The following is a 12,799-nucleotide window of genomic DNA, read 5'->3' as shown; positions in this document are numbered from 1 at the left end:
TCCTCGTCGAACCCGTCGCTTGCGACAAAGGGCTCGACGAGCGAATTGACCCATAGACACAGCCCACTGAGTTTCTCGCCGGATCTTCTCAGTGGGTCGCGTTTCCGATCCGGTGGTAGATTCTGCGAAGCACTGCTCTTGCTAGGGTCAGTGCTAGCAACACTCCGGTTTGAGCCCCGTGAGCTCACCTACACACGTTAGGGGCGAAGCTGAAATAGCCTCTCAAGGCTATCAGCATAAGTATAAAAAAGGTACTTACATTTTCGTATCACTTTCCCCAAAGTGTTTTCCTACAATTTAGTTTAACGACACTGACTCAATACATATATACAAACTAATACATATACTCGTACAATGTGCGGACAATACGATACATATACTTAAAAATACATTTTTTTTATTCATCAATAAAAAAAAACCCGTACTAGTATAATTTAAAATTTTAACATGTAATTTTCAATTATTTCATTAATATTATTTCTTATCGCTTCTAAATAGGGATAAAAAAATAATAATTATGTTTTATTTGAAGGTCGTTTGGTTCCTCAACAAACATGTGGTGAATGACATTGACCGACTACATCTAATAAGGTATAAGACCATGTTCCTGTTTGCTGCCGATTATTATGCTTCGAATTTTATTTAGTACGTTTTCTTAACTGTCCACTTTAATTATTGCAATTTTTGTATTATTTTTGACAGTTTAATATCAAGGAATTAAATGCCATTTATTCTAAACATTTTTTTTATAAATCTTACGTCAGAATTGTTAACAATATTTTGAATCTGTTATACCACCCAACTCATTTGGTATAAAACTACAATGAAAGATAAAAAACGGAACGTAACCAATTATAAACAACAGATATATCTTTTAATTAATTGTATATATTACAAAACGGACAGTTCCATAAACAAATCAATAAACTGATGGATTAATGCGATGTATTAGTGTGGATTAGACCGCGTTTACAGCAAAGACTTGTTATATATAGGTACATGGTTATTTTTGGGGAAAATATTAATAGAGGAACAGGTGTGAGCATTTTGGCAGGGTTGCCATATGGACACGGTGCTGGGCTAATTGTTAAAGTAATATCAAAATGTACTTTGTTGTATAATTATACATGTAAATATAAAGCGCGGATACCGCACTACCTTGTCTAGTCAGATTATTTTGTTGATGTGTTTACACTTTAACGACTGACAGCACAGTGGTCATTATTTGTTAGATTATGGCTACATGTCAAATTTTTTTGACTCATATGAATTACTAGTTTTGTTATGTGTTGCCAAACTGGTGAATCACTCATCTTTCTTGTTCATCCTATTTTTGTTCAATTAAGGCAATGCAATAATATCTAAAAAAATCTTGTTTTATTAATTTTCTGGGGAAAGTTTAAATGGCACGTTACTATACACGGGTAGTCCGTAGATATTTATTTTGGTGCAGCTTGCGATGTAGAGATTTCACTATCCTTGAACATAGTAGCTGGATGATTTAGTGAATTCTTGAAGTTGAATTTGCATGCTCTTTTCTAGATTTTTTTACGTGTAAACATACACGAGCTCTATCGAATCTTGTATTCTTATACATTATAGAATATTTTACGATTAAAAAACTATTTTTTGATTTGAAGCATTTTATGATTATTATAAGAAAATCCCGTTATTTATATTTAATTATTATTGTTTACATTTTCAGTTTTCGATGTCCATGAACACTGTCATGTATTCGAAAAGTAAGGAAATGTAAATAGTGTAACATTTATTTTGCTTAGGCCGATACGGTTTCATTAATATCGTCACAAAAAAAGACTATAAAATATTTTAGGATATATATTTCTTTATGTATAGGATATTTTATAATCTTTATTCTTTGTAATAAACTATTTTATAATATTTATGTTTTATCATATAATAATTCTTACAAGAAATTGAAAAGAGGAAGCGCGTGGCGGACTACGCCCAATAGCGGGTTACGTAGCGAGGTGGTTCAAATTTCATCGCTTCATGGATAAAATTCAAAATTAATATCTCAAACACCACAAAATGCAATAATTCATTATCGTTGTGTGTTTATAAACATTTTTAATTCAATTTTGTTCCATATGGTTGCAAAATTAGAAGACACACCACGGACACACGAAGTCGTCGTGGCCTAAAGGAAAAGACTTCCGGTGCATTCGTATGTAGCGATGCACCGATGCTCGAATCCCGCTGACAAGTACCAATTATTCTAATGAAATACGTTCTTAACAAATGTTCACGATTGACTTCCACGCAGAAGGAATAACATCGTGTAGTAAAAAACAAACCGGTAATTACGCTAAATTATAATTTGAGTAATTACTGGTGGTAGGACGTCCTGTGAGTCAGCACGGGTAGGTACCCTGCCTATTTCTGCCGTGAAGCAGTAATGCGTTTCGGTTTGAAAGATGGAACAGCCGTTGTAACTATTGAGACCTTAGAACTCATTTATCAAAGTAGGTCGCAGCTTTTACGTAGCAATGTCTATGAGCTCCGGTGACCACTTAACATCAGGTGGACCGTGAACTCGTCCACCCACCTAAGAAATAAATAAATAAAAAGCTTAATAAATACATCTATCAAAAAACTTTTTGATTGCAATCAAAAGTGATTTTCAACAATTAACTATATTTTTTTACCTATCTCAGAGGATAGCCCATACCTACTATTTATTTTTTATGATAATTTGACATCAGCTTTTCCTACGTTCCACAAATGTGAAAAAATAATTATTTGAAATGTTTTGCAAGCTTCAGGGTACCGTATACTTTAAAATTAGGTGGATGGTAGTTATCTTCACATTATGTAAATTAAATTTTTTTTTAGGATTCTGTAGCCAAAAGCTAAATAGAATTGTTGCGCGTAGCTATGTACATATACTTAGGTAACTGTAATGGTAACTAATAATTCAGTTTTAAAATGTAACAAAATTTTCGTTCACGCTACAATTTTCTATTTACATTTATTTTGTTCGATTCTTGTTTATTTGGAAATAATAATTGCTGAGGTCTGAAAAAATAATGCTTTACTTGTGAATGTGTCTACAAGTTTAAAGTTCTTTTAGCAGCCTGTGAACACTTCTTAACGACATTTCATAATCATTGCACTGCAAAATAAACACAAATACAAAGCATTACATTACATACAGCAGTACAATCGGCGGTCAAGCTGAATAATTGGATCGCATTTGTCAAATATAAGAGACAGACAAGAAATCTTTTATTTACATATTGCATCCCATAAACTTGGCAACGTTAATGTATACTATACTGGCTGCTTTAATTTATTGGAAAGTCAAGTGAGATTTTAGGCTCACACATAGTTAAGTTGAAGCAAGTATTGTTTAAAAGCACTTCAGGGGTAGTTGTGAGGGCGGTGGCGAGGGCGGACGCCGGCTGCCCCTCCACTGGGGCCGTGTGCAACTCGCGTATAGACTACGGCCGCGCGTTGCCCTCTGGTATCATTCGAACTTCGCGCACAGCAGTCTCGGCATCACCGCCCTGAACTGTACACGCGTCCGGGAGCTCGACTCTCGTTCCGACTCGACGAACAGGTCCGTGACTCGGTGAAAGTGCTTTACTATTTTAATTTTTAGATTATAATTAACAGAATCGCGAGTGAAACTGTTGCTTCTTCCGGGTGTAAGCTATTATTAGCAGTGCAACGGCGCGCTCCAGAATAGTAACTTTACCTGAACGCCCCAAATTAGGAGCGCAGGCGCAAACTGCCTACGCGCCGCCCGCCCTTTGGTTTGTCTTAGCCGACAACATTCGTTTTCATAGCAATTTTAACAAATTGAAAAAAAAGTATTACATATACCGATGCATAATCAAAGTAGTGTTGTGTAGTTACAACAAGTACCTAATTGATTTGCAGTCAGTGTCGAATCTAATGCAATGAAAGTAGTGCAGACGACTTGGATCACGGCCAGCCAATGATTTATTCAAATTGATAACGAATCAAATGTTTTGCGATAGATAGTTTCCGATTAATAAAATAAAAACCTTGTGAGGTTTAGATGTGGAATTTAATGAGAAGAATATAATTTCAAATTAAGTTATGGTCAATCATTTTAAGCGTCATAAACTTCTTTAATTCATTTGTTTATCTTAAGTTATTTTATTACAGGATAAGTTAAGCGAGCACAATGCCTTTCAAACCCGCTGATAACCCGAAGTGCCCGAAATGTGGCAAATCAGTTTACGCCGCTGAGGAGCGCGTGGCTGGTGGCCTCAAATGGCACAAAATGTGCTTCAAATGTGGTATGTGTATATTGCAAAATAAAAATCCAGTGCAGGTTTTTTTTTTTAAATATTTGTTTTTACAAATATCATTTGATCCAAGCTTGAAACTTAATGGAATTAAAAACATAGACAGAATATTTGAATTTGTACCGTACTGTATGAATATTTACGAGAAAACGAATAATATTAATTTGATAAGTACAGAAAAAATTTGGTCTGTCATATCCAAACCGATTGAAATATTACACCTAAAAACGGAATACGTGATAATTATGCTCATAGACTATTTATTCCAGGTCAATAGGACGTAATCTGTTTAATTACATATCAAGTCTGGTTATGGTTGAAGTATTATTTTGGTAAATTAATAAATTACCACAGCAAATTGATTTCCCATTAAATAATAAAATGCCTAAAACAAAAAACTTAAGACGCTTGATGCGGTGATTCATAATAGCAGATAATAATATTTATTTGTTTACCACGAATAAGAATAATAAGTTGACAAAATTAAGTATAGTGATATTTTTGTGGGCAATAAAAAACTTAAGTTGAATATAATTTTTTAGGTCTGTGCCAAAAATTGCTGGACTCAACCAACTGCTCAGAGCACGAGGGTGAACTGTACTGCAAAGTGTGCCATGCACGCAAATTCGGACCCAAAGGCTACGGCTTTGGTGGCGGCGCTGGTTGCCTCTCTATGGACACCGGCGACCACTTGAAGGGCGAGAATGCGTAAGTACCAACCCTCTTCGCACTCCCGCCGCCCGCGCCACTGAGGGTCTTTCCTTATCTAAGGTCGCATCAACAATCGGCCTACGGGCCCGTACGTAACAACATTAACCGCGTGTATATAAAAATTAAATCTATACATAAAGTAGAAAACGCGCGCTCGGCTGTAAATTACGCGTCGCCTGACACGTGCATGACCAGTCTCCGTTTATGTCGCAACAGGAATTGAGCGCGAGCAGCGTCGCAGCAGAAGTTGCGGATCGCCGACACACATCTCGGCCAACCAGTGGTGCTTCGCGATCGCACGCCATACTGTACTTTAAATTACTTTAGTTAGGATTATTTATTCGCTATCGCTTAATTTATTTTGTTTATCGGTCTATTATTTATTAATTTATACTATAATGTAATAAAGGAGTCGACTACCTATCTAGAGTTAGTTGTATTTACAAGTACCAGAGTACATTCGCGTCGACACAAACCTAAACGAGCGCTATCGGTAGGCACGTGTCGTCTCGAAAGTACCCCGGACTGTACCAAATCCCTCCTCCCCTAATGGGCAACCAGACACACAGGAGCAACGGTGAGATTCCAATTTGTAAAGCCTCAGCACGGCTTAGCAACGCTCCAACGCACCTAGGCCAACTGTAAAATGCATGATCTGCATCCACTATCTTTAGTTAACTTTCCTCGCTATTGATTGTCTCTAACACTGAGCTAACGCTTTCGTCTTGGCTTTAACTGATGGTCGATAAATGTGATGGGATAAGGAAAGCGCCCTCTATATCAAATTGTAATAGTACTGTAGCGAGGCCGGAGCGGAGCGGGCGGCCGGGAGCCCTTACCTTCTCCCATTACGGCGGAGGTGCGCCGCCGGCATCAACTGCTTCGCCGCGATCGGTGTGGACGATGTTAGATAGTACTGGCATCTGGAGCTCTTCTGCTCTTGAAAGGCTTTTAACTACTCTTCTACCTTGGTTGCTGATTTTTGTAACTTAAATGAAAAACTGAAAATAATAAAAACTTCGTATGCGACAGGGGGGGTGTGAGGACGAACGGAGCTTGTCTGGAGCCCCGCTCTATCGCTAAAGCTCCTCCCGGCGAGGGCTGTCCTCGCTGCGGTGGCTATGTGTACGCTGCAGAGCAGATGTTGGCTCGCGGTCGGGTGAGTGCTAAAGCAATATACATCTGAAGTTTTATCTAACAATTCATCCGCTTTATAGGTACGCAGTCAACTTGCTTCAATCATATTTAAGTACTGGACTGATTGGCTTAGTATTTTAGAAATTAAATTAATACGTGGAGTACATTTGTTTTATCTAGAAAACAAATAAGACATTAATAAGTTATATTATGCTTTAGGGCTATCATAAACGATGCTTCAAATGCTTAAATTGCAACAAGACGCTCGATTCCATGATTCACTGTGACGGGCCAGATAACGAAATATATTGTAAAGGTATCTAAATGTATACTTAATACGGATTCCCCGTTCATTATGCATTGCTTTGCTAATTAATATCATAAATTATTGTTTGTGGTAACCGAATGTTCATCTAGAGGTAGCTTTGTGAAGTCCCTGCATGTAGTGATATTCCTCATTATTGTCACTGTATGTCCAGGCGTGGCACAAGGAGTGCTTCAAATGTGGCGACTGCATGAAACGGCTGGACTCCACCAACTGTTGCGAAGGTTCCGACAAAGATATTTACTGCAAAGGTTCGTGTTTTCTTCATTGTACATTATACCCATTAGAAATAAATAAAAACATAATTTTGTCAAACTAATTAAACTATAGAAAATATCGTACATACATTTTAATGTCATTTATTGCATGTTTTATACCTGATCCTGTGATGTCCCATTTTATTTACATTATGTGAATTTTGTCTTTAGTCTGCTATGGCAAGAAGTTTGGTCCTAAGGGATATGGTTACGGAAAAGGCGCTGGTGTGCTGCAGAGTGACCCTTACGCCAATGGGTAAGAACAGCTTAATGGTCGGAGTTACACTCATCTGGCGAGGGCACAGCTTTTAGACAGCCAACTAATTATCTACTTAAAGTTTGAAAAATATGCATAAACGCTGTGTACTCATCAGATGTAAATATAACGCTAGTTTGCTTTTGCTATAGGATGCTACGCACAAAAATTTGGAATCAGAGGTGTCGGACATGGAGGAATGTCATCTTTGGGTCTTATGTGTGATATTAAGGACTTGGAATGGCAAAGGTACATACAGTGCCTCCTGGATCACTATAGAATACGTATAAGACTGTATTAAAATGTGGTATAGACTAGTCAGTAACACACTACCTACTAACACTTATAATTTGCTTTTAGATTGCCTCAGCAAAGAAACGTGTGCATGCCGTGCTAACTACAACTTACAATTTTGTCATTAATTAACTGTTTTGTAAGTGTAATTCTTTGGTTAGCAACAAGTATTTATGTATAGTTCTCAGGTTACACGACAGGTTTAGGTTATTTCCATCACATAGTCACTTTCATAAAAACAGCTTATAATACAAACAAGCGATGGCAACCTGCCAATGTGAAAATAGAATGGGCTCTGCGCTCTCGATCGTACTAATTTTAATATAGGCGAGACTGGCCACGCGTTTTAAGCCCGCAACATGTAATCTACCGCATAACTCTTCTTTATTAATGGTGCACGAATATTATGCAATGGCATTCGTTTGCGTCAGAATATTGCATAAACATATAGGCATCCCGTATGCACTTCTAAATTTAAAACTGAACTAATTGCATTGCAACTATATTTCACGATATTAAAGTACCTACCTACATACTTACATACGTTATAGTTTTTATGTTCTTAATAATGGAAATGGGAATAAGAACATATTATTATATAAATGTATCTATAGACATACACAAAATTACAATATTAAGTAACAACAGTACCGAATTTTATCACGATCGAATGGTTTAGGAACATATACTTAGATGAGAAAGATACTTATAAATATTTACACAGATACCTAGACAGAAAACGTATTGTTACTTCGCATTCTTTTTAATTGAATTTTTATTACATTTTATATAGTGATCAAGCACCTAAGACCACCGTGATTGATACTGCATCCATTAAAGCCCCGCCTGGCAAGGGCTGCCCGCGTTGCGGTGGAGTTGTGTTCGCTGCTGAACAAGTTTTGGCCAAAGGCCGCGAGTGGCATCGCAAATGTTTCAAGTGCCGCGATTGCACAAGAACTTTGGACTCCATCATTGCTTGCGATGGACCCGATGGCGAAGTCTATTGCAAAACTTGCTACGGAAAGAAATGGGGACCTCATGGTTACGGATTCGCTTGCGGCTCTGGCTTCTTGCAAACCGATGGCTTAACGTAAGTTTTAACTTATTTAGTTATATATGTATTTACTATAAATAGAAGGTTGGGATGGATGTTGAGTAAGTTATCGACGTTAATTAGGTCTAATATGTAAAAGTACAGTAAGAAAGGCTTGTCCACATTAGCGCGAGTTATGTTCCAATATTATGTAGGTATAGAAACTATCAATTAACTGGTTCGAGAATGAAACATCACATCGATAATTAGTAATAATTATATTTAAATTAAATAAATTTACACGTGATTTGTTTTAAATCTTAGTGAGGAAGAGATATCTGCTAGCCGTCCTTTCTACAATCCGGACACGACCAGCATCAAGGCTCCGAAGGGCCAAGGTTGTCCTCGTTGTGGTGGGATGGTCTTTGCTGCCGAGCAGCAGTTGGCCAAGGGCACTGTAAGTTGCACTTTATACAGAGTATTGATAACGCCTATGAACTTTTTTTACGCATCCAAGATCAAATACAATCATCAAGTCAATAAATTTACATCCACATTTTTTTTAAGTCATTGTTTTTACGATGTAATCGTTATGAGTGAATGAGCGTGTGTAACCCGCCTGTTTGTTTGATAGGATTAGCTTTTATATAAAGACATTACCTATCACTCACAATAAAATGAAAACAAACCCTGAATATGAATGGAAATCGAATAGTCGGACATTTAAGATGGTTATCTATTTATTAAAATGTTTTATTTTCCAAATAGATGTGGCACAAGAAGTGCTTTAACTGTGCGGAATGTCATCGACCACTGGACTCGATGTTAGCGTGCGACGGTCCCGACAAGGAGATCCATTGCCGCGCTTGTTACGCTAAGCTTTTCGGGCCCAAGGGATTCGGTTACGGTCACGCCCCTACTCTCGTCTCTACAGACTCTGAACCGACAGTTACATAGTAAGTGTTTTTTTTGTTTTGTACGTGTAAAGTTCTATGTGTATAAATATATCGAGGGGTGATTTGGTTTAAGCGACATTTAGTAGTAGAGCCATTTATTTATTTATTGCATAAATGGGTGGTCGAGCTCACAGCCCACCTGGTGTTAAATGGTTGCCGGAGCACATAGACATATATAATGTAAATGTCGCTGCCCACCTTGAGATATGAGTTCTAGGGTCGCAGTATAGTTACAACGTTACATTCTTAAAAATGTAGATATGTTCTATGGGTGTTGCAAAAGTGTATCTCCAAATTAGCTTTTCAATTTTCTATTCTAAAATAGTTTATAAAGTTTGAATGGCATTTTTTGTTGCAAGTGTTTGTATTGAGTAGATTGTTAGGTATTACAATGCAATATGTAATACACTATAAAATAGTAATCATTTATTGTTTATCAATTTATATATAAGATAGCTTTACATCCCACTTGTTGTTCTATGAATGAGAGAACCACTTGAACTTTGCCACCTCCTAGAGATATTGAGATTAAAGTTTAAATTACAATATACATACAATAAAATAAACATAGCTATATTATCCTTTAAGCTGGATCGAATGACAAAAGTTTAGATGAAAAAAGGTTGATATTCATTTTTCTTGCCCAATCTTAATTGAAACAATAAAAAATTAATTTAATTGAAACAGAACCTAATAGAAATTTAGCAAATAGGTGTTTCTTTTATAAATTTTATGTGCATACACTTAATATAACTTAATTCTTACTGTAATGTTTGTTTATAGCACAGAACAACTTCCATTCACTGGCCAAAAGGCAGCCAAAGGGCAAGGTTGTCCTCGGTGTGGCTTCCCTGTTTATGCCGCTGAACAAATGCATTCAAAGAATGGATCGTGGCACAAGCGGTGCTTCTCGTGTGCAGACTGCCACAGATCTCTTGTAAGTAAAATGTGTAAAGTGTATACTCTTGTAGGTAAAATTAATAAAGAACAAATAAAATTAAGTAAAACATTTATTCTTAAAGCATTATATTCGGTTTGTTTTTAAGAAATCAGGTTCATCGTCGTGTTCTTTATCGAGATGAGTATTCAAAAATTCTTCTACTGAGTCAGTGTTCCATTTTTCGATGGCTACGGTATCTTTTACAATGCCATCCTTATCAAGTAGTTTAATTATTGGGTCCAAGCCACGTACATATTTGATTTGAAGATTAGGGAATTTTGCCGGCCTGTCACTTTTTACGAAAGCCTGGATTTGTGGATACGCTGGAAATTTGCATGTACAGACTTCTAATATGGCTCGAGCGTATTTCTTTTCTTTTGAAGCTGATTCATCTGAATGACAACACTCCTTACAGTGATCTACGAGTTGTTCCAAGCTAAAATCTTTCAATTGATCACATGAAGAGCAAAGTAGGTTAGCTTTAATAAAACCTAGAGAAGCACAGTCTTCTGTTGAAAACTCTGCCACAGCTCCATCATATGTCACTAGCACGGCTAAAACGAAACACTTCCAATACATTTTTACTACCTAAACGCTTATTTCCTCGCACTTTCGACGAACTTAATAATTTTCAAACAAATTTTTGACTTCAATGAGCCTTTCAACATAATGACGTTTTTTGACGTTGACACTGACGTTTAAGATATCATTGCTAATTATTTATTTGGAAAAGGGAAACGTATGGACCACAAAGCTTTTGTGGGAGATTATACAGAACACTCCCATTACAATTTTGAACATTACACGAAGTAATGTAGTTGTAGAAGATTAATTTTTTAGTTAAATATGTAAGATATATTTTTAATTCATTTGTAATAAAATATACATTTGCATTATAGTTATAGATAATACACACAAATTAGTTAATTGTAGTAAAGGTAGTACCTATTAATCACTTAAAAAAAGCGAGATATAATGGAACATTTTATTGTTATAGGATTCTACTAACTTGAACGATGGACCCAATGGCGAAATTTACTGCAGAGGTTGCTACGGTAGAAACTTCGGACCCAAAGGAGTTGGTTTCGGTTTGGGTGCAGGCACATTGACCATGGCATAAGAAATCAATATAAAGCTGGACTTTATAGGAACCATTTGAAAAAGAAATGGTAGCTTGAAAGGAATTTAATCTACATAAGACATAACTGCTGCTACCTATTGAACTATCTTACCATTTGTTAAACTGGATTTAATAATGGTGGATACTATGCTTACATGAGACTAAAGGATTGAAATAATATTTTAAAGTTAATATTTTGTGTATTGAACTTATAAATTAAAGGTTACATTCCTTTCACAAATGTACAAATGGATGATGAATGTGTCTGGGCCCTTAGTTTATAGATTCTTCATAAAATATTGTAGTTTTAAGACAAATAGACATAAGAATATACTAGGTATGTACCTAACAAGAACAATACGGCATTGTGATTTTTGTAACCTCTTAATATCATGTTTTGGGTATTGAGGTATAACTATCCTGTAAACGCGTATAAGATTGCATTTAAGCAATCATTTCGACCGACCAGATCTTTATAAGAAGATCTGAAGTGTCTGTATATTTTTATACACCAAAGATTTTTGTATATAATTTTGTAATTCTATTATTTCGAGCACAATGAGTGCAGGAATAAATTTTGACTATGTATACGCTTTCAAAGCTTTCGCTATATAACATTCATTTATAAATTCGGTTTATGTAAAATTAAGTCAGCTTATTGCATAATAACATTATATTGTATTAGAAAAAAATGTATAAGATGATTTTATTTCATTAAAATAGGTCGTCACACCTTTGCGTTTCATTTATCAAACAATATTAGTTCTAAATTATTACCCATATATTGCATTAACTATGTTGCCAGATTTTATAAAGCTTTTTAATGGAATCTAAAAACAATGACTGCTGTACATCTATCTGTGGCAAGTTGCCTACAAAAATGTACCGCATAAATGGCCTTTACAGGACAAAAATAGGTAACATGTATTGTAGGACCACTTGGGAAGGTACCAACATATAGTATATTTCTGCTGCGAAGTAGCAACACTTTCTGGTTTAAAAGGTATACAGACTTTTTGGCGGGAAGTCAAACAAGGCGCGCTTTTTTAATTTCGTAATTGAATTTAAATAATTTTCATCTGATATCTAAGTTAATAACTTTAAGTTTTGACGCTCTGCGTCCCATTTAATAAAATGGGACAGCATAGTGACGGGGAAGAGCATTCAGACAAAAAGAAAAGAAAATACGCTAACACCAAAGATGTAAGTAATAGTTTTGAAGAAGATAAATATAAAATATATTTTAAAACGACCTACACTAGATTGTTCTTGGAAAACGACTCTGCAAACTATACCGTTTATGTGGAGTCAAAGGAAAAAGAAAAACTCGGAAATAAAAATCCAATAAAATTAACAAGTTTATTAAATGAAAATGTCAAAGGCATTACATGTGTTTCACGAATTAATGCATATAAAATTGGTGTGAATTTCCAAAAAGCTGCAGATGCTAATAGCTTTATCAAACTTGA

The 12,799-nt window shown here is 35.9% G+C and overlaps 2 protein-coding genes across 3 annotated transcripts; one reads left to right on the top strand and one right to left on the bottom strand.

Moving 5' to 3' along the window:
* Positions 1–3,509: 3,509 nt before the first annotated feature.
* Positions 3,510–12,062, top strand: LOC692826 (muscle LIM protein; the record flags this gene model as incomplete). 2 transcript variants are annotated; one of them, NM_001110292.2, is given in 11 exon segments in its annotated part: positions 3,522–3,583; positions 4,159–4,292; positions 4,844–5,009; positions 6,045–6,171; positions 6,629–6,725; positions 6,903–6,987; positions 8,075–8,371; positions 8,639–8,771; positions 9,083–9,270; positions 10,054–10,207; positions 11,208–12,062. In NM_001110292.2, coding segments are annotated over 10 exon segments (1,485 nt in total). In that variant the 3' UTR covers positions 11,331–12,062.
* LOC101740785 (selenoprotein F) lies at positions 10,263–11,212 on the bottom strand. The gene has a single exon (XM_004927801.5). It carries the CDS (start codon positions 10,787–10,789, stop codon positions 10,295–10,297), a length of 495 nt encoding a protein of 164 aa, XP_004927858.1. The 5' UTR covers positions 10,790–11,212; the 3' UTR covers positions 10,263–10,294.
* Positions 12,063–12,799: the final 737 nt, after the last annotated feature.

Source organism: Bombyx mori, chromosome 13 (assembly GCF_030269925.1).
Source record: "Bombyx mori chromosome 13, ASM3026992v2".
Taxonomy (NCBI): Eukaryota; Metazoa; Arthropoda; class Insecta; order Lepidoptera; family Bombycidae; genus Bombyx; species Bombyx mori.
Note: the sequence above shows the minus strand (reverse complement) of the source record. Positions and strands in the feature narration are given on the sequence as shown.